The sequence below is a fragment of the Rhodamnia argentea genome, chromosome 3 (genome assembly GCF_020921035.1).
Source record: "Rhodamnia argentea isolate NSW1041297 chromosome 3, ASM2092103v1, whole genome shotgun sequence".
Lineage (NCBI taxonomy): Eukaryota > Viridiplantae > Streptophyta > Magnoliopsida > Myrtales > Myrtaceae > Rhodamnia > Rhodamnia argentea.
In genome coordinates, this window is record NC_063152.1 from 10733211 (window position 1) to 10753454 (window position 20244).

At 38.8% G+C, this 20244-nt stretch overlaps 2 protein-coding genes across 4 annotated transcripts; both read left to right on the forward strand.

Annotated features, from left to right (window-relative positions):
* Positions 1-6533: 6533 nt before the first annotated feature.
* On the forward strand, positions 6534-8576 carry LOC115726860 (serine/threonine-protein kinase-like protein ACR4). The gene has a single exon (XM_030656928.2). It carries the CDS (start codon positions 6718-6720, stop codon positions 7729-7731), a length of 1014 nt encoding a protein of 337 aa, XP_030512788.1. The 5' UTR covers positions 6534-6717; the 3' UTR covers positions 7732-8576.
* Positions 8577-12449: 3873 nt separating this feature from the next.
* On the forward strand, positions 12450-17268 carry LOC115726880 (NAC domain-containing protein 73). 3 transcript variants are annotated; one of them, XM_048276596.1, is made up of 4 exons: positions 12450-12539; positions 14439-14665; positions 15152-15341; positions 16370-17268. In XM_048276596.1, the coding sequence occupies exons 2-4, from the start codon at positions 14510-14512 to the stop codon at positions 16963-16965; spliced, it is 942 nt and encodes a 313-aa protein (XP_048132553.1). In that variant the 5' UTR covers positions 12450-12539; positions 14439-14509; the 3' UTR covers positions 16966-17268. The 3 variants fall into 3 exon arrangements, with proteins under 3 accessions (XP_048132553.1, XP_048132554.1, XP_030512811.1); XM_048276597.1 differs by having other exon boundaries at positions 12477-12539; positions 14454-14665; XM_030656951.2 differs by lacking the exon at positions 12450-12539 and having other exon boundaries at positions 13600-14665.
* The last annotated feature ends 2976 nt before the right edge of the window (positions 17269-20244 follow it).

Sequence of the window (20244 nt, forward strand, 5' to 3'; positions counted from 1 at the left end):
TGCAGCCACCCGAAACCTTGAAATGAGTAAAAATAAAAATAAAAAAATTAAGAAAAAAATATCGCACGAAACATGGAGAAAAGGAAACATGCAAGAGTCAAAACAACGGTGGTGAAACCTGAGAAGATTAGCAGATGTTCACATTCTTCAATAAGAGATGTCTTCACAATCACACACATGGGATTGTTCACATAGTCACAACACGCATCCTTTTCATGAACTCCATTCAAAGTGAGTTATTGACCCTAGTCTCCACGTGACTCTAACACGTGTAACATTGACTTTGGCTACATAGTCAATATTCTCATCTCCATGCTTTTCGAAAAGTGGTTTCCCTTGAATTTGAAGTATAGATTTGATTTTGCAAAAGTTCTTATTTTGGCGATTTGGCGTCGCGATATGTGGTCCTATACACTATCAGAATTACTGAGTATTCCGAGCTCCCTTAATCTCTTCCAAAGAAATTATAAGGTCAAGAAGGAGATATTGTCCAATTAACCTTACACATATTTTACGGATGTCAATTCAGTTTTAAATTTATCATACTTGCCAATGTAATCCTAAACATTCAAATGTTGCCTTTCGAGCCAATTCTCGCCGAAAATCCCCGATATGAGGATGTCTTGTCATATAGCCAATGACGATTGGACTGCCATGTCAGCCATTTTTAGCGAAAACTAATCGGGAGGACCAAATTGAAATTTCATGAAAAAGTTTAGGACGAAATTAAAAGAATAAAAAAGTTTAGGATTGAATTGGTATTCGTATAATAAGATTAGGACCAATTGGGGTTGAATTTTCCCAGGTCAAGAAAGAATTTATAAGCGAGACAAATAAAAGTTTGACGAAAGTTGATACATTAGAAAATGAAATGAATGTCGGTAAACAACTTAAATGTGAGTCGCTAAATCTTACATTTATTGATAAGTTCAATCGAAAAACTATAGTAAGTCACTAAAATAAGGAACGGTGAACTCATATAGAAGTTGGTCTACTTAAGTTATTTGATAAGAAAGATAAATAAAAGCTAATAAAAATCATCAAAGTTGATAATTTATAAACCGTAAAAAAAAATTAATAAATTTCAAAAAGTGTCAGTGACAATAAATTACCAGAAATAAGGTGACTTATTAAATCTTTTTGCCAATAACCTTTTGACATTGCCAACTCTTTCAAAAATATACTGACACGTAAATAAATCCGTTATTATTTTCTAACTGAATAGTAGAATTGTCCACTAGAAATAGGGAAGCTTATCTCTGCTACAAGCTCATCATAAAAGCATCATACTAGAATTTCTCGGACGTCAAATAATCATTCTATGATTACAAAAACTGATCCAAAGGAAACTTTGACAATCTGAAAGGTACAAAAGTGTGATCCGTATTGGTTAATTCGATAATTTTACTAAACTTGTAGCGAACTTTGATTTGCTCTCATACTTTCTTCTTGATGGATGATAAATGTTGTAGATGTTGAAGTTGTTGTCCCACATTACTTGACAAAGCATCCTATATGCTCTTTATATTCACGTGGTCTCCTTCTACCTATTAGTTTAAACTTTTGATTTGGAAACCTTGGTTCAGTTGCAAGTAAGCCAACTTTTCGTTTAGCTTGTCTCAGCTTCTATTTTTTAGCTTTTTCCATGCTTTCTTTTGAAACATTTCTTGATGATTTAGACACAAGTCTTCTTTTTTGAAGTAAATGATTGTATTCCCATTTCCTGACTTTTCTTTGCCGCCACAAGCAACATTATAATAATGGTGTGGATACTTCCAGAAGAAAAGGTGAAACTTAGCGGTCACTCATGTATTAATTTAAGGATGAGATACTTGATCCGCTCAAAACCCTAAGAAAGCAACATTTTTCTGTCTCAGAATTTAAGGAGGGCCAATCATGTGCGGCTTCCTCAGCACTAGGCAAACTGAAAGACGAAGTTCTTTTTAAACAAAGATGAAACCTTATAAGCAATCTATCAAACAACTATTTTCAAATTGCATCCCTTTCTTGATATCCTGTGTAAAACATGCATTACTTAATGTAATTAAAAAGGTCACCATTCGATTTAAGGTTATTAAGCAAACTTAATCTCATTAGAAGCTAATTAACAGCTGAATTTTTAGTTTTCAGCACTTAATTGGGTTATCAAATAGACTCTAATTCTCATTCATTTGCTCATACTTAGGATAACTATACACAGCGAGCACTCAAAACTCCAAATACTGTAAGAGGACTACTTCTATCCCAAGTCCTAAGATCATGTTCAATGAACAACCAACTCATTTTTGATGTCAAATCATCTTGACAAAATCAATTTTAGAATCAAACTCAACTATTAAATGTAAAACAGAGCTCTATCATCATAGGGTACGATGCACGTATGAGTAATATTAGAGAAATCCCTCATCGAAGAATTGGTATCCTGTAGAGCAATTAATATATCTTTAGTTGGCTTATAACTCATTAATTTAAGTTTTTGAGAGAATGTCGGTCCAACTGAATATGTTGATGGGCTTGCACTTGAGTTTCCTCTTGGTGATCTCCCCGGGCGAAAGTGTCGGATTTCTGCTGTATGCTCTCTAATAAATTGGCATAAGAGTCGATGGTCGATTGACGAGGGCTGCAAAGTTGTTTCGATATTTGATCGATGAAGTTGGGTGTAATTTCTGGGAGGTGGGCAATTTAAGGGGATAGAGAATTTGCACGGAGAGTTTATTCAAGTTACAACTTGATAACGATTTTTGAGTTGATGGACTTCCTTGTCTAACACTCACTCACTTTGAATAAAAACCTCTAAGTATTACAATGTTTAGATCAAGAATGAATGAGGACATTGAAGCATTTGTGAACTTTGAAATTTTTGATCCTAGACTTTCATTATCTCTTCAGCCTTAAAGTCTCTTTTTATACTCATCCACTGTCACACTAGCCATTGCAAGATCTTGAGAGATCACTCTCCAATCAACCCGTTGGACGAGATTGTATAACAAGGATTTCATAGTCATTGAGAAACAAGATTAAAATCTCCAGTTGATCCGATCACCCATACAATCAAGATCTAGATTTCTATAGAATTTTTCTTTAGGTAGTAAATCCTCTTCTTGCTCAATCCACGTCTTTGATTTTATCTTGTAAGAATTTGATTGGTGTCCTTGAAACACTCCCTTAGAGTCTGTACTCGTGCATTGGCATTTGAGCTTCTAAGCCAGCTTCTGAGCTTATCTTACAAGATTATTTCCTGTATAATCATTCATAAAAAATGAATGTGTTAAGGACAATCTGTAAAGGAGTAGTTCATTGGATTAATCTAGATTTGGAGATTATGGATTATTTTGTTAATATCAAAATCAAATAAGGATTTTTCTCGACAATGCTGAGCTTGCGGGTGAGGGGAAGATTGTTAGGATGCACACACGGAGAATTGGTATGGTGTAAAGTAATTAATATATTTTAATTGGCCCATAACTCATTAGTTTAAGCTTTTGAGTACAGGTGGGTTCGATTGGATGAGTTGACGGGCTTATACTTGGGCTCCCTCTTTGCAATCTTCTCGAACGAAGGTATCGGACTTCTGCTGCAGGCTCCCTAACATTAGAAGAACAATTCCCAAGACAAAAGCAGCAAAAACAATCACCTAGCAACATGAAAGTGATTGCCGTTCATCAAGAAAGTTACCGAGCTTCAATTGAATAACGAGTACGAAGTCCCGTCACTATATCCACTAAAGATGTTAAAATGAAACTGCAGTCCCTCCTGCCACATTTAGTACATTACACCATTCCTGGCCAGTTTTGGGAAAATTGCACATACAGTCTTAAACCTTTATCTATGGAAAGCAATGGAATCCTACACATTCTTAAAAAAATGCAATCAAGTCTTTTAGGTTCGCAACCCCTGAAATTGTCCACGTGTCACTTAAAAAGTACTTATGTGGCATCCTTAAATTGCGCTATTCAACAAAATTTCAGGACTTACAGTTAAAAAAAAAGAAACTACTGAGATTGCATTTTCTTTTATAAAGGTTAGGGATTTAATGAAGTAATTGAAATGTTTAGGACTTGATTACATAATTTGGTAAAATGTTTAGAACTTTATTGAATCAATCAAATTTGGGATTCAATTGAATCAAAAGTAGTGTTTTTGTATCGTCAAATTTCAGAACATTATCTAACTTTCAATTAAATACGAAAAAAAAACTACATGCTAATCTCCATATAAGATCAATTTTTGAAGGTCTCACGTACTTTACTTCAAAAAAAAAAAAAAAATCAAGAGAATGCTGCCCCAAAAGTTGAGTAAAATAAAAATAAAAAGTGTCACGCCAAACATGTAAAATGTTAAAACATGCACTCATGTATATGCCCAAAGGCCAGTCGCATATTGCATTGTTCTAGTAGCAAGTACACGCATTATTTCTTCTATGAACTCCATTCAAACTTTCAAAGTGAGTACTTGACAATTTGACCCTAGTCTCCAAGTGACTCTTCAAAATAAACTTTGAAAGAAATCACTTGGAAATAACAACAAGTGGGGATTTTTCACAAATTTGACGAATGGAGGCCCTTATTTTCATAGGCGTGTTCTCGCCATTCTCGCATGTATGGATCTAGAACAACCCATCACTGTTGGACATCTGCTGTGTATTTCATTTGACAAAATTGTCTCTTTGATTCAGAACGGGAGAGAGAAGAAGTGGGGGGTGTACTTCATTGACAAAATGATAAGTTGAGTTTCCTACATACGGCAATTGGCTCAAGACTAGTTTTTTCTGGCCAATGTTTGACTAGGTTGCAGAATAATCATGTGTAACATTGACTGAGGTTATACAGTGAACATTCTCATTTCCATTCTTTAAAAGAAAAGTGGTTTCCCTTGAAGCAGGGTTTTAATTTTACATGATCTTCTTATTTTGGCGATTCTTAATTGTTGCCGCCGCAATTTATCATCTCAAATTACCAAGTATTCTGAGCTCCCTCATGCTCTTTCCTACTTCTACCAATCATTCTATGATTTTAGAATCTATTCAGGAAAAGTATAAAAGAAGTCGTAAATCTATTATATTGGTATCAATTCAGTCTTAAACTTTAATGAGATCAATTCAGTCTTAAAGCTTTTTATATTGGTACCAATTCAGTCAATCCGACTAATTTAGACCGAAAATTACCATGTGGCACAGCCGATACTGATGGGAATAATTTTTTTAAATAAAATTTTTCTTTTTTTCTATCCCTATTCTTTTTGCTCGTGGTGGGTGGCTAGCGAGGCCCCCCTCACTAGATTTGGCCAGGCCAACCTATGCTCAAGCCAGAGTGGCCTCATCGGGCCTTGCTTGGGCTCAATTGGGCGAGGGTGAGGCTCGGCGAGCCCCGCCTTGGCAAGGGTCGACCTCCTCAATGCAAGGCCAACGCTCACCTAGGCCAGGGCGAGGCTTGCTAGGCCTTGCCCTTGTATAGTTGAGCCTCGGTGAGGCCTAACGTGGGGGGCCTCTTCGATGCTCGTCCTTGCCCAGGCAAGGCCCGGCGAGGCCAGCCCTTGTTGGCCAAGGTCTATGGCCATCGGCAAAAAGAAAAGGGGAAGGAAAATCAAGAAAATTATTAAATAATTATAAAAATGTACACGTTAGTGCTTGTCTTACCACATAGGATGGCTAGCGTTCATATTAACGATTTTCGGCCTAAATTGGCCGGATCAACTGAATTTGTACCAATATGAAAATGATTAGGATTGAACTGATCCAATTGAAAGGTTTATGACTGAATTGGTATTAATCCAATAAGTTTAAGACTTTTTTGGTGCTCTTCCTAATCGATTGAAAGGACACTTTGACAATGAAAAAGCTACAGAAGTGAAATTAGGATTGCTTAATTTGAAATTGAAGGACCTTTCATAGATTGTGATAAAGAAAGAGCTTCCAGTTTAGTTAAAAATACAACCAAGGTTGATGTGCCTGTATCTGAAAAATTCAACCCAACGTCTAGCGAGCTTTGATTTCTTCTCATAAGTTCTTGCTGACGGATCATAGATGTGGTATAAAATCTAGGTTCAGTTGTTACAACTAAGCTGACTTTTCTTTTAGCTTGTCTCGACTTCCATGCTTTAAAAAACACATTCTTGATAACCCGTTAATAATATTATTGGGTACTCCCAAAAGGAAAGGTGAAACTTAGTAGTCAGCTATATATTAATTTAAAGATGAGATACTTGATCTGCAACATTTGCTGCCTCAGAATTTGAGAATGGCCAATCATGTGTGGCTGCCTCAACACTAGCCAAAGTGAAAGAGACAAAACTCTTTTCAATCAAGACAAAATCTTATTAGCAATCTGTTGAGAAACCCTTAATTTGGTAACGTGTTGAAAGATTTTAAATAAGTTTCTTTTGTTGGTTTTTGTATGATCCGATTTTGCCCTCTTTGTTGTGCTATAAGGAAGTGGCCAACCATGGACCATCAGAAACAACAAGAGAGGACCAACTTTCTAACCCATCTACCCCAATTTTCAAAGCGTTCATATCAGCTTGAGATAGATAACTTCCCTCTTGTCTAATTCTTTGCTATGTTCTTCTCTCTCGGAAGTCTTCACCTTCTTTCAATCCATATATATAGCTCCAAATAAACAGTCTTTGATCTATTCCAAGGAACCTCGCATCTGCTCTTGTTCTTCGGAATTCACTTATAAGTCCCCCCATAGAAATCGAAATCTAGAGATAATCACAGAGATGACAGAGAGCGACGCCAAGGAAATCGGTTACGATCTGGTGATGGCTCTATTATCTTCTTCTGTGATCATTCTCGGGATCCTCCTTGCGATATCGTGCAAGAAAAAGCCGGCCGAGTCCGAAGAAGCGCTTCCGGTCAAGGTTTGTACGCGGGCATACCCTTTAACCGATATTGATTCTGCTACAGACGGTTTCAACCCCGCAAGAATGATTGGCCAGGGCCGGGTCGGGACGGTTTATGCTGCCGCCCTAGCCAGTGGTGAACTCGTCGCCGTGAAGAGGATTCATTCGGGCCTCGTCTTGAGCCATGCAGGCTTCAGGTTCTCGTCCGTGATCAAGACGATCTCTTTGGCTCTACACCCGAACATAGTCCCCATCTTCGGGTTTTCACAAGCGCCGGGAGAGAGGATATTGGTAACCGAGTTTGTTGGCTTGGGAAGCTTGGAATTCTATTTGCATCAGAACACGGATGGGGCATCTCTTCTGGATTGGACCCGGCGGGTGCGGATCGCTGCCGGGGCGGCTCGGGGACTTGAGTACTTGCACGAGGGCATGGTGCCTAGCATAGTACACGGTTGCGTCAAGGCCTCCAACATCTTGATCGACCCCAATTTCTGCGCTAGGGTCTCCGACTACGGCTTGGCGTTCTTGGCGCCGCGCGAGAGGAGAGGCCTCATCGGATTCGTGGATGATGAGTATTGGAGCGAGAGAGGAGGGTCATTCTTGGCTTGCAAAGAGACTGATGTCTATGGATTTGGCGTGGTTTTGTTGGAGCTCTTGAGTGGGAGGAGGTGCGAAGAAGGCTTGCTTGTGAACTGGGCATTGCCTTTGATCAAGGACATGAGGTTTGGTGAGCTCTTGGATCCTAGGCTTGTGATTCCAGGTGACTTGAAGCCTCTCGTGAGGTTGGCAAGAGTTGCATTGGCTTGTGTGGGCAATACAAGAAAGAACAGGCCTTCCATCGCGCAGGTCGCGGTGATTTTGAACAATTTGGAGAGGGACATTCGTTCTTGATGGTCTCTGTGTGTCTCTGCCATTAACGAAGATAGAGATCTCGCCCCGCCGGACGATCCCAAGAGTGGATCGAGTATCGCTCTCAAATGGTGGAAGGCAGTTTTACTCCGAGCATGAACAAGGAGAAGCTACCGATGCAAGAGGATCCACTCGACGATACAGCGGTCGATCGGGGTTTCAATCAGGTGCACATGTTTGATCCTCAGAGACGATCAGTGGTTTGCGTCGAACCTTTTCGGGTCAAGGAAATTGCTTCTTCCGGTGGGCGACGAGAACTTCCCGCCACCCAAGCAGGACGGGCCTGCAAGAAACAGGAATTTACAATGATGTCACCTCTTTGTTACGGAGTCTCCTTTGACTTTCAATAGTCCATGGCAAGATCCATCCATGTCAAAACGCGTTTGGATGCACCAGTGCGGAAATTGCCAAATAAGGTTCGCTCGTGTAAGTTCACGATATCTTGTCAATTTCGAATGGGATCACTCATTTGATCTACGATTGAAGTGCGTTGGATCTACATGAATCGAGCTCGTTCGAAAGTTGTCCCGTGATGGGTTATTATTATTATTTTATTATTATTTATTTTTATCTTTCCTCCCGATAAATTACTTTTTTTCTTTTTTAATGGTTTGGTATGAAGTGAATTGGAAAAGGTCCAAAGGAGGGTGCGCTGGGAGAGGTCAACAACTTTGTTTTCGTGTGGAATGGAGGCATCCCTTTGTGGGGAGTGAAAGGGACGCATGCATTGGACTTCTTGGTTGATCTATCGCAATTCTAACTTGTTTTTTGCGACATGTACGCTGTTTTTGAACGTGCGTCGATGGATTTCTATATCCACTAGCATCGCATATCTTTATGTGTTCATCCAAATTCTCGATTGCAACGTTGGAAAGTATCGTAGATGCCGCAAACAAAAGTTAAAATATCATTAGATAATCATTGAATAGTGAGTGTTGGATAATATTATCTCCTTAGGGAAAAGCATAAAAAGGTCTTAAACCTATTGCGGTGATACAAATTCAGTCCTAAACTATCAATTAGACCAATTTAGTCATAAACCTTTCACATTGTGCCAATTCGGTTATAAATCTTTTGTATTGGTACCAATTTAGTCTATCTGTCTAGTTTTGATAGGAAATAGCCGACATGAACGCTCTTTGTTCTACGTGGTGTGACTGGCAATAACATGGACAAACTTTAGAACTTTTTAATATTTTTTGTTTTTTTTTTTATCATTTTTATTTTTATTTTTTTCCATTGTGGCGTTGCAGTAGGGATTGGTGGCCCTCACTCACGGCCGGCGAGGGCCATGACCCTTGCTAACTAAATGAAAAAAATAAATAAATAATCAATTTAGAAAAATCTTACAAAATAACAAAAATTTATCTTCGTCAGCATCGGTCATGCGACGTAGGATGACCGGTGTTCATATCGATGATTCCCCGCCGGAACTACCGGATGGATTGAATTTGTATAAATGTAAAAGATTTATGATTAAATTAATCCAATTAAAAACATTAGATCTAATTGGTACCGTTTCAATAGGTTCAGGACCTATTTGGTACTTTTCCTATCTCCTTACCAAGTATGAATTTTAGTGATATTGTTGGTAGGTTTAGGGCTTTTGGCCATGCGATATGCAAGGTTTTGATTTCTTTTTGGATGCCTCTGCCGTTGAATGAGTTAATTTAGCGACTTATCATTAATTAATCAAGTGAGTTTTACTTTTGTTTTTTCGAAGTCGAACCTAGTTTTGATGATCAAACCTGTTTAATTTTATTAATTGCTAAGTTTATTTATTTTACTGGGCTTATAAAAAAAACTTGAGGACACATAAAATAATTATATTTAGGTCCCAGAATCCTCGTTAGGTCCCTGCTTTCTTGATTGAGACGTGATTCAATGTGAAGGAAAAGTGGGGTACTGCTTTGATGACACTTTAGACCCATTGAAAATTCTGATTTTCTTCTAGAAAGGAGTTAACCGAAGAATGATTTGAACAATATTTCCCTAGAAGTGATTGCTTATATCACTTAAAATAGTTAGCGAATAAAAAATGTTTTCATTATCGTCAACAATTCATACCTAAACTTTACATGGATGACGAAATATTTTTTTTTGTTCATTTACTTGTGTAAGTGGTACAAATGATTATTTTCTAAAAAATATCTTTTAAATCATACATTTTTGTGAAACGAACGGAACCTTGGACTTTGCAATACCGATTCAACAGTTTGGGAATCGGGAGCTCGCAAAAGATAGGCCTAAGCGCCTGCGATTGTGCTAGAAACATGTCCAGCTCCTGGCCATCGGCCGGGTGCTAGACCATCTTGGTCAAAGTGACTGGACCTGGCCAGTAGCTCGGCCACTCCTTGGCTGGGCGCCAATTCGACATCTTGCGTAATTCAAATGTCAAACAGGCCGTCGAAACTCACCTTCTGATCGATTGTTTCGTCTTCGAGCCACTAAAAAGAGCACCCCAAATAACACGCATGCCGATTCCAAAGCACACGGGGAAAAATTTCGAGCATAATCAACAAATCTCCACCTTGACGGGAAGTCCGACTCCTTCCTCATCTATAACCCATTGCAGATGCCGACCAAGTCCGAAGAGTACTGGAACATGGTTAATGGGAATGGGATTGGCTTCGTTAACATGTCTATCGGAATGTCTGTATGTATCCTTTCTCAATAGATGTGGTACCCTATCACAAAATGTCACGTGGAAAATGCCACCCGACACCATTATATTTGATTTTTGATCATTCGAAAGACGTCCCGTGACGATTTCTTGAATCGGAGCCACGTCGGGGGCCGAGCGCCAACCAAAAACAGGTTTCGGCGGCCGCATACTGTGCTAGAAACATGTCCCAGCTTCTCTAGATTGTCTTGAATCGGTCCAGGCCATTGGTTCGGGCCGGGCCTCTCTCTGGGCCATGATCCTGTGAACATGGACCTGTGCTAGGCCCGTAAAGATAATCGATTAGCTCGTGTGGGCCGAGGCAGCTAAACATCAGCCCGGACCTTGCAAGATCAGGCCTTAGCTGAACCATTTTTATAAGACGGCCTGTAATCATCCGAGTCCCAAGGAGCAATGCCTAGAATATAAGGCCTATTTTGAAGAGAATTTCTGCAAAACGTTATAATGTACTTCCGGTTTTTTTTTTTTTTTCTTTTCCGGTTTATTGGTCAGATGGTGCTCAGTTAGTTCTCGTGCACCTCGACCAGTCCATCTTCTTAGGTGATCTTAAAAGCAGATTCCTCCATATCGGGTTATTGCATTCACGATTTTACTCATTGAGTGCTTTCAATAAGACTGGAATCGAAAGATAAGCGGAAGAGCAGACTCATTTGTCATCTAAACCAACATCTTATTGGTGCTTTTAGGGTACTTGTTACTAGTGATTGAAAAATGTTAATTTTCAATTTTCAAAGTACGTCGAGACGCCGGTCTTATTATTTCTAATGATAGGGCACTTATGAATAAGATTGATATGAAATTGGTCAAATAAGTAATGCGACAATTGTGCATGAACGTTTAAAGACTGAGGACACAAAGTCAACAACTGTTAATGTTCTGTTACATCATTTATATGCCACTTTGTAAGTCTATTTGAATATTCCGACCGCTATTTTTTTGCCAATGCTGTCAGAATTCCATACTTTATTATGAAATGCCCGTGAAAAAGAAAGGAATGTGCACTTTTAGATGAAGGTTACGGATTGGTGTGAATTGGATCGATCTGAGTCGGTGAGATTTTGAGACAATAGAAAGACAGGACTGAAAACCCTAGACCAACCATTTACAATTGGCACAAGTTTTGGATATGAAAGGCAAGTTGGCATTTTTTTTTTCTCTAGCATTTTTCATCTTTGCCCGTCCTAGTGTTTCAAAAGTAAAAATCCGACCGGTTCTTCCCTGCTTCAGCTTAGAACCGGACCGACTAAGTTGGTTCTCGGGTGCTCGGGTTGAAGTGGACCCGGTGCACACACCTAAAAAACTACCAATTTTGCACGTCTGTCTGCATCTACTATAGGCTCATGCTGGTGTGTACATATGGAAATTTGGGAACACCTCCTTAGGAGTTCCTTAAATTTAATGAGAGTTCATACTCTTTTTTTTCGGTGGAATGAGAGTTCATACTTGCATTTGACTCGTTTAATGTTCTCGGAGGAGGTTTAGCTAAGAACATATTTGAAGGAGGAAAGTTTCTTTTGATTAGGGCCGGAGAAAGTTGTGATCCATTCGACAATCTTAGCATACCCTCGTCGAGTCCCAAGCCCGCCTTATCGAGCTCGGAGCTCTCTTCCGGGACAAGTCTAATTAGTAAAACTTATCCGGTTAACTTCGCCGCACGTTATCGCCTCGTAAGCACGGGCGTGTATGTCATGATGCCTACTCCGACCGATTAAAAAAAAAAAAGAAGAAGAAAACTCTTTCCCCTTCTAAATTTCCCTATCAATATACTTTTAGAATTCCCCTTCCCGTACAAGCACAAGCCATCGTCCACATAAGGAAAACAACAAGATGAGGTCCCTCCAAGCGAAAACCCTAGCCCACACGTCAACGCCGATTATTAATATTTCCAAAAGCTTCTTTCTTAAGCTGCTGCTATCCTTAGCTTCCTCGAGAAGCTAAAGACCGCCTATGTCGGCTGATAAATATCGTCTCTCTGTCTCTGTCTCTGTCTCTCTCTGTCTCTCTCTCTATATCTATATATGAACCATTCTTGTGTACAAGCATCTACTTTCTCAAAGCATTAGTCGCACAAAGAAATATTGAGCTCTTTCAGCTGTGAAGTCCTGCGGTAAGTTCACTCTTTTTCACAATATCTTTATCAAATTTTCTAAACTTTCACACGATTTGATAGCGACATACTTGCAATTATGTCTGGAAGGAATTAGTGGAAGGTGAAAGCAACCCTATATTGATAAGATCTTCATTTCGTGTGGGTTAAGCTAGATTGCCCATTTTGCATTTCACTTATGACATATACTTTATCTTGATTTTCCTTAATCTAGGAATGTTTACAACTAATTCTTTCTTCGAACAACCGTATTGTTCTTGTTAGATTCAAGAAGTGAAGTTTTCATTCGTGGACAAAAGGAAATTACTAGTCTCACGTATATTTATAATTGATATCGTTAGCAGAAGAACTGCAAAATCTACTGTGAATTCTTGTTCTGCGCATGATCATTTCTGCTTATAAAGCATCCTCGGAACTCCATACATGGGAGACGTTAGAGGTGTAGCTAAAACCGCTCGAACGAGGAAAATCACGAGACCTTCATAGCGTCGTGGTTTAGGCGAAAAAAGATGCCCTCGAACTCGCGAGTCGCGACTTCCTCTCAAACCCTAACACACACATACACAGAGTGAGAGAGAGAGATAGAGATTCTTTGCTTGGCTTGAGAAGTCTATGTCAGAAATGTGAAGAGAGAGAGAGAGAGAGAGAATATTTTGACCAGATAATTGAGAGTGCGCGTGTTTAGGATGAGTATTGCATGGTTCAAGCTCTGCTAAATCAAGTTAATCGCATTTTAAAATTTTGTCAATTGATCCCATGGAAGGATATTAATTTTTATACGGTTTATGCAATATGATTGGTTCTATCCACCGCATTACCGATAGATTAAGTTTATATACTATTTTCTTGGGTGCTTACAATGTAAACGCACGTTGGGAATCCGCATCAATTACGTGGAGGAGTCTGAAGCCAAATCCCAAGACCATAAACAAAATGCTTTTGGGTGAAAGTTCTTGTGTTTGTAAATTGTTCATATGAAATTTGAGTCTTAAATTGCTGAAAGATCAAAGACATTCCTAATTAGATCCAATCTCCATTTAAAAGAAAACCGTTAAATCATTAGAGAACTAGAGACATTAGTCCCCATGCATACAACCTTGAAATTTAGAGTATAGATCATCCATCTAATCAAGTGTCGCCGTTGTTAATAAACTCCGAAAAATTATAACACAAAATCGGAATTGCTGTAGCAGACCACCCTTTGATACTTAAAATACCTTCTCAACTCTGAGAGATACTCCAAATAAATGACATTTCTTTAATTTGCTAAGAAACTATATATTATTTCTATTTAATGTTGGGTTGTATGTTACATGACCATACATGTCTTTGACCTTACTCTAGATCGACACTGCATCTACAAACGAGGTGAAATGTCCCACAAAGAACCAAGTGATTGCCCCATCTCCACTCCTACGCCTCCTTTCGCCAAAGAAATCAATTTGACTTCTTTCTCATTTTGTCGTCAAATTTCTTCTCCCTACGCTAACTTTCTTTTTCTTTTTTTCCATGTATGCTATAATCGAACCCATTATTATTTAACCCTAGTTAACGTGGCATCTGTTCCATCGTATATACCTAATCAAAACTAGACTTGACGTCCAAGCAACCTGTTCCATTTCTGGATTGCAACACTTTTCTCTCTCTCCTCCTCCTCTTCTTCTTCTTCTTCTTCTTCTTCTTCTTTTATCTCTCTCTCTCTCTCTCTGCTTCTGTCCCTCTGGACATAAAGATGCTGAATTAAACAAGCTAGAAGAGCAGGTTACAACTCGAGCAAGTAGATGAATACAATATAGCTGAAGAGAGTGCTCATAATTATCCGAACGCGATTTACATATCCTTCTGCGTTCTCCGATATCTTTATTTTCTTTTTTCTAAACTCGGTGCATGTTTCGTAAGAGTTGGGGAAAGCAGGACCAGTTGGATATTGTTGCTTTGGATGAGAGAATTGAAGAGAAAAGAAATAGATCATGACATGGTGCAACAACTCCGATCAGGAGGGGAAAGCTCTTCAGAATGTTGTTGGAGACGTCTCTAGAGGGAACTGCGTGGCCGATGCTGAAGGCAGCGCCGTCCGGATGGTAACGTGCCCTTCATGTGGCCACACTATTGAATTGCAAGATCAGGTATAAATTTGCATCTTTTTTTTTGGATCTTGGTTTCAATCTCTTGATCTTTATTTTTTTCATATTTTTTTTCTAGATTTGGCATATTTCCTTCATCATCAGTCGCTCTGTTTGAAGGACTACCTTTGTACTTGAATTAAGAAGGCCATTAGTTTCTTATATTCCTGAAGAGATGAATAAGATCAGCATGGCGTTTTGGAATAGTATTTCGCTTAGGAAGCATACATCAAGGAAAGAGTATTTCACCAAGAAAGTTCGACTATAATATTTAACGTTAAACAAATTTTGTTGTTGTGAAATGATAATGATTCAACAGAAGCATGAGAGGACCACGCTGAAATAACGTGCCTAAACTCGTTTAGTATCGCTTTGAAAGTCCATTAAATGTAAAAGTCCTTAGAATTGAAGTCCTTTCAGAAGAATATCGGAAGATCCTCTTCAGTGAAGAGTGTACTTAAATTCTTACTGTTTGTGAAATTTAACTAGGGCACAATCCCTGATTTGCCGGGCTTACCATCTGGCGTGAAGTTTGATCCGAACGACCAAGAAATTCTCGAGCATTTGGAGGCGAAAGCAGCGGCGGATGTGCGTAAAGTTCATCCTCTAATCGACGAATTCATACCAACATTAGAGGGTGAGAATGGGATCTGCTATACTCATCCCGAGAAGCTACCGGGTACGTAGGCTTTAATACGGGAGCATATGTACTAAAACTCATGCATTGTGTGCAAATAAGTTGCAGAAAGTGATTGAACTTAGTAACATGAATGGAGTCTCAATGTGATAGAAGTGTTTGACAAGTAATTTATCTCCTGAAATTCGTGAACTTGCGGGTTGGAAACATTGAAAGAAAACTAGGGTGGCAAAGGAAGGTGATAGGAGATGCTGATAAGTTATCAACTAATTAAAATATCACCAGCTACGATTTTAAAAAGCTTTTATCACTATTCATCCATATTGATCTTCGTGAATCTTGTTTTATATGTAAATTCCTAAGTAGGAAGATTTTACCACTTTGTCAAGATACCGATAAATAAATGCGCCCCTCGGGTGCGTCGATATGTAAATTCAGTCTGGTGGGTTTTACTTACTTTATGTAAGGCAACCATCAGATTCAATGTTTCTGTTAGAGATATTTTAGATATCCAATAGTTGAAATACGTGTGCCGAGCTATGCATCCGCTTCGCTGAATAGTCCTTCGAAATAAATACTTCACTTAATAATTTCTGGGCCAAAAAAGCTGCTTCGTTTGGTAAGACGTTACAACAACATTACTTTGTGAAAATTATGCTTCCATCTGTGCAAACTCAAGCCGAGATCGATCGTTGGCTGCGCGTCAAGATGAGCACGAAAAAGTGTTGTTATTTTATAGTGCTTTGATAGATTTATCAACGGATTAGGCTATCCTTTTGTTGCATATTCTTGGTTTAGCCAATTAGTCTTTTTAATTCAGTCGATATGTGTAGTTTGTGCTTTGAACGTTCGCTTTGACGCAACAGTCGACACAATGACCCTTGTGTTGCATGTCGGATGTTATGTCTTTTTCTTCATCCCAAAAACGCGAATGACTAACAACAGACAATTTGCACGTTTGAGAAAGTTTCTTAATGATGATTTTACATCATTTAGGAGTCCACACATGTATGATTCGAATTCAATAGTCATATCGTTCCGCTGGAGTTATCGCCTCAAATTTAATGCAGGAGTGAGCAAAGACGGTCAAATCCGCCACTTCTTTCACCGGCCCTCGAAGGCCTACACGACCGGGAACAGGAAACGGAGGAAGGTGCATGGCGATGCGGATGGCGGTGAGACGAGATGGCACAAGACGGGCAAGACCCGCCCTGTCCTCGTTGGCGGGGCGGTGAGAGGGTTCAAGAAGATCCTGGTGCTCTACACGAACTACGGGAGGCAACGGAAGCCCGAGAAGACGAACTGGGTGATGCATCAGTACCACCTTGGCGACAACGAGGAGGAGAAAGACGGCGAGCTGGTGATGTCCAAGGTTTTCTACCAGACGCAGCCCAGGCAATGCGGGTCGAGCGTTAGGGATCTGTCCCTAGACAAGAGATACGCGAAGGGTCATCAGGCGTTGCATGGCCCGAGCGTGGTCGATTATTACAGCTACGGTAACCCTAACTACATGTCGAATTACGACCAAGCGAGCCAAAACAGGGAAAGCCCACCGCAGTTGATTCCGAATTTGGTGGTACAAGGTGGCGGGTCTTCGTTCATCCAGTTCACAGCGGACTCAAGCAAAGGGAAGCTTGTAAGAAACAGAGATGGAGGTGGTGGTTGATTAGTCAGCTCAAGAGTTTTTATCATTATTGTTGCGTACCACCAACAATAAGTTATGTATATGCTTTTTCTGATTTATATAGTTTATTTTTTTGGTGATATTGACAAGGGAAGCGAAGAGGGAATAAGAGGAAATTGCTGCTTTTCAGGTCGCGGAAGGTCTGGGGAGGTTTTTCTGTATTAAGATAGGAAGTTGGATGTGAAAAGTTTAACTTTTTTTGTTTTTGTTTGGTCCTATCTATTTTTCGCTGTTTTGAATCTTTCACACGTATTTGATAGGAACACACAATCGAGAGACTTGTGCAATTGGGATACTCCATTTATAGGAAAAAATTACAAACAAGTTCCAAAACTGCAATTATGTCAATTCAGTTTTAAACTTTTTTTTTTGCCAATTCAGTCCTAAACCTTTTATATTTATGTCAATTCAGTTTTAAAACTTTTGCATTTATGACAATTGAGTTCATTCTGTTAATTTGATCGAAAATCGCTGACATGATGCTGATGTGATAATTTTTTTATAATACTTTAACATTTTTAAATATTTTAAGTATTTTATTTTATTTTTCTAATCTTCTTCTTTCTCTAGCTCGTCGCCGAGGGTTGGCGACTTGCCGGCCACGGGTGAGGTGCGATCTCACCTAACAACTATGAGGCCAGCTTGCCTAGATTTGACGAGTCAAGCCTCGCCCAAATTTGGTGAGAAGTGAACTCATTGTCGCCGAAGGGCGTCGTGTCTCGCCGGGGGCTAGTGAGTCGTCGTCACACACCTGCGGCCGGTCACCGGACCTCGGCTGGCTGGAGGAAGAAGAAGATTGTGAAAAAAAAAATAAAGAAAAGAAAAGGAAAAATATATAAAAAAATTCATAAACATTAAAAATTGCCATGTTAACGTTAACGGTGTCATGTCAGCGATTTTAGGTTAAAATTGGCAAATGGATTGAATAGACACAAATGCAAATGGTTCATGACTGAATTCGCAAAAAAAAAAAAAAAGTTAGGGCTGAATTAGCGCAATTGCAATATGATTAAGATTTTCTTTTATAATTCTTCCTGTTTAAGGAGACATCGATAAGAATCTTGATTAATTTATTGAACCGACGTAAAAAGTGATGCGATAGATTGTCATTTTGCTTATCAAAATATCATTATTTGACGACACACATGTATCTACATAAAACAGATGATCTTATTGGGTGGAATTCTCGTTTGACTTGTGTGATCCTCGTATCCTATGTGAAAAATAAAGAAGCTCGTGACCACACATGATGATGCTATATGAGACTTGGCTTGGCCTAGAACCATTTTGATGAGAATCGGCAAAGTTTGAAGTTTGAAACTAAAACAGCTCGTATCACGGTGACTATCTATTGAATTCTCTCAACTCCTGTAGCTCCATTATTCTTTGAGAGATTGACATATTAATATTAAAAAATATTGGGAAAAGTTATCCAAAAAATCTTAAATTTATTATAATTTTGTCAATTCAGTCACAATCGTTTTAATTTTATCAATTGACTCATAAACCTTTTTTATGTTTTGCTAGTTGGGTCTATTTGACTAATTTTGATCGGAAATTGCTAATATAGTCGCCAACAGTCCTACGTGGCACAGCTAGTAATTATGTGGATAAAATTTAATAATACTTTAATATTTCTTTCAAGATTTTTATTTTTTATTTTTTTCTTCTTTTCTTCTCTGTTTTCGTTGACTATTTTTTTCCTTCCCTTCTTCCCTCCATCGACCTCATGTTATGGCAGCCCTTGCCAGCCCCTCCGGGGGGTCACCCTCTCGGCCTAGTCAAGGGCGACCCTCGCCCGATGCCGATCATCACTGGGCTCGTCGATGGTCGACTAAGAAGAGAAGAGAAGAAAAAAGGAAAAGAACAAGGAAAAGAAAAAGAAAGTAAAGGAAAACAGAGAAGAAAAGAATAAAAAATGATAAAATAAAAAAACATGTTAGAATATTATTAAACTTTGTCAGCAATTTTCGGTTAAAATTGATCAAACATACGCAATTGACAAAACGTGAGAATGTGTAGGATCCAATTAGCAAAATTAAAAAATACATGTATGAATTGAAAAAATTAGGATAAATTTAAAATTTTTAGATAATTTTCTCAAAATGCTAGCTTGATTTTCTTTTTCAACTCTCTCTCCTCCCCGGGTCCTCGGCTGAAACATAAGCACAGACTAATGATCCAACTAAAGGATTGAGAGGCTCGAGTTAAAAAGTTTTGATTCCCGTCGCTGTCATCCCCCAGCCGCCGTGTTGCCAACATTTCCTTCGTGCGCCGCCGCTTGCCACAATACCCTTCGCCGCAGCCCTCGTCCTCTCTGTCTGTCTCTTTCTTTGCCTACTCTTGCCGTCGATCTGTGGTGACCCTGGTCCAGATCTGAATAGATCTGGGCACAGTGGCCTCCACACCTACTCAGATGTGACGTGACCATCGTGGTTCTGCTCATTCCATGAGAGGAGACTCAAGTCGTTGTCAACAAAGCTTGAATGTGGCGGCGGCGGCTAAGAGGAAATTTGCCTCTTTCTTTTTAGGCTGATTTATTTCGCAAAAAAAATATAATTTGAATAGAAATTTTGTAAAACTGATCTCTTGTATTGATTGAAATATTTTTCCTTTATTTACTTTCATAAACGATGCAAATCATCATTCTTGAAAAATGTTTTTCATATTATTCATTTTTAAAGAAATAAACGGAATCCAAGTTAATCGAACAATGGGATCATTGCTTCCATATTAGGTAATGTCATTTCTTTTCTTTGGCCAAAATGATTCGTCGTAACTAAAGGATGTTCAAAGTGAATTCTTTGGACTTGTAAAAGTTAGAAGAATATTATTTCGATAAGGTCACGGATCCTTTCATATTGTGCTCATTATTTTTATATCTCAAAAAATTTATTTTCATGTCAAATATTTAGTATGAATAGAGTGAAATCATTTGGTCGTTATTACATTTTATCAGAGCTATTGTTAAAAATATGTCAAAACAAAGTAACACAAATCAAAAACATTGAAAAAGAACATTAAAAAAAAAAATATCCACTTCCAGGCCATTTATTAACTTTGAAGTGATGGGTTGCACTTTTACCCTCAGACTTTGACTTTTTACTCAAAACACTTGAAATCAACTTTAACAACGTCCGAATGTTGGTTAATCCTTTTTTTAAATAATTTTTATATCTTGTTGGAAAAATTAGAGAATGTCATAACCCAGCGAGTGCTTTAAATCAGTACTACTTTGCAGCAGGACATGCTACCAATCTA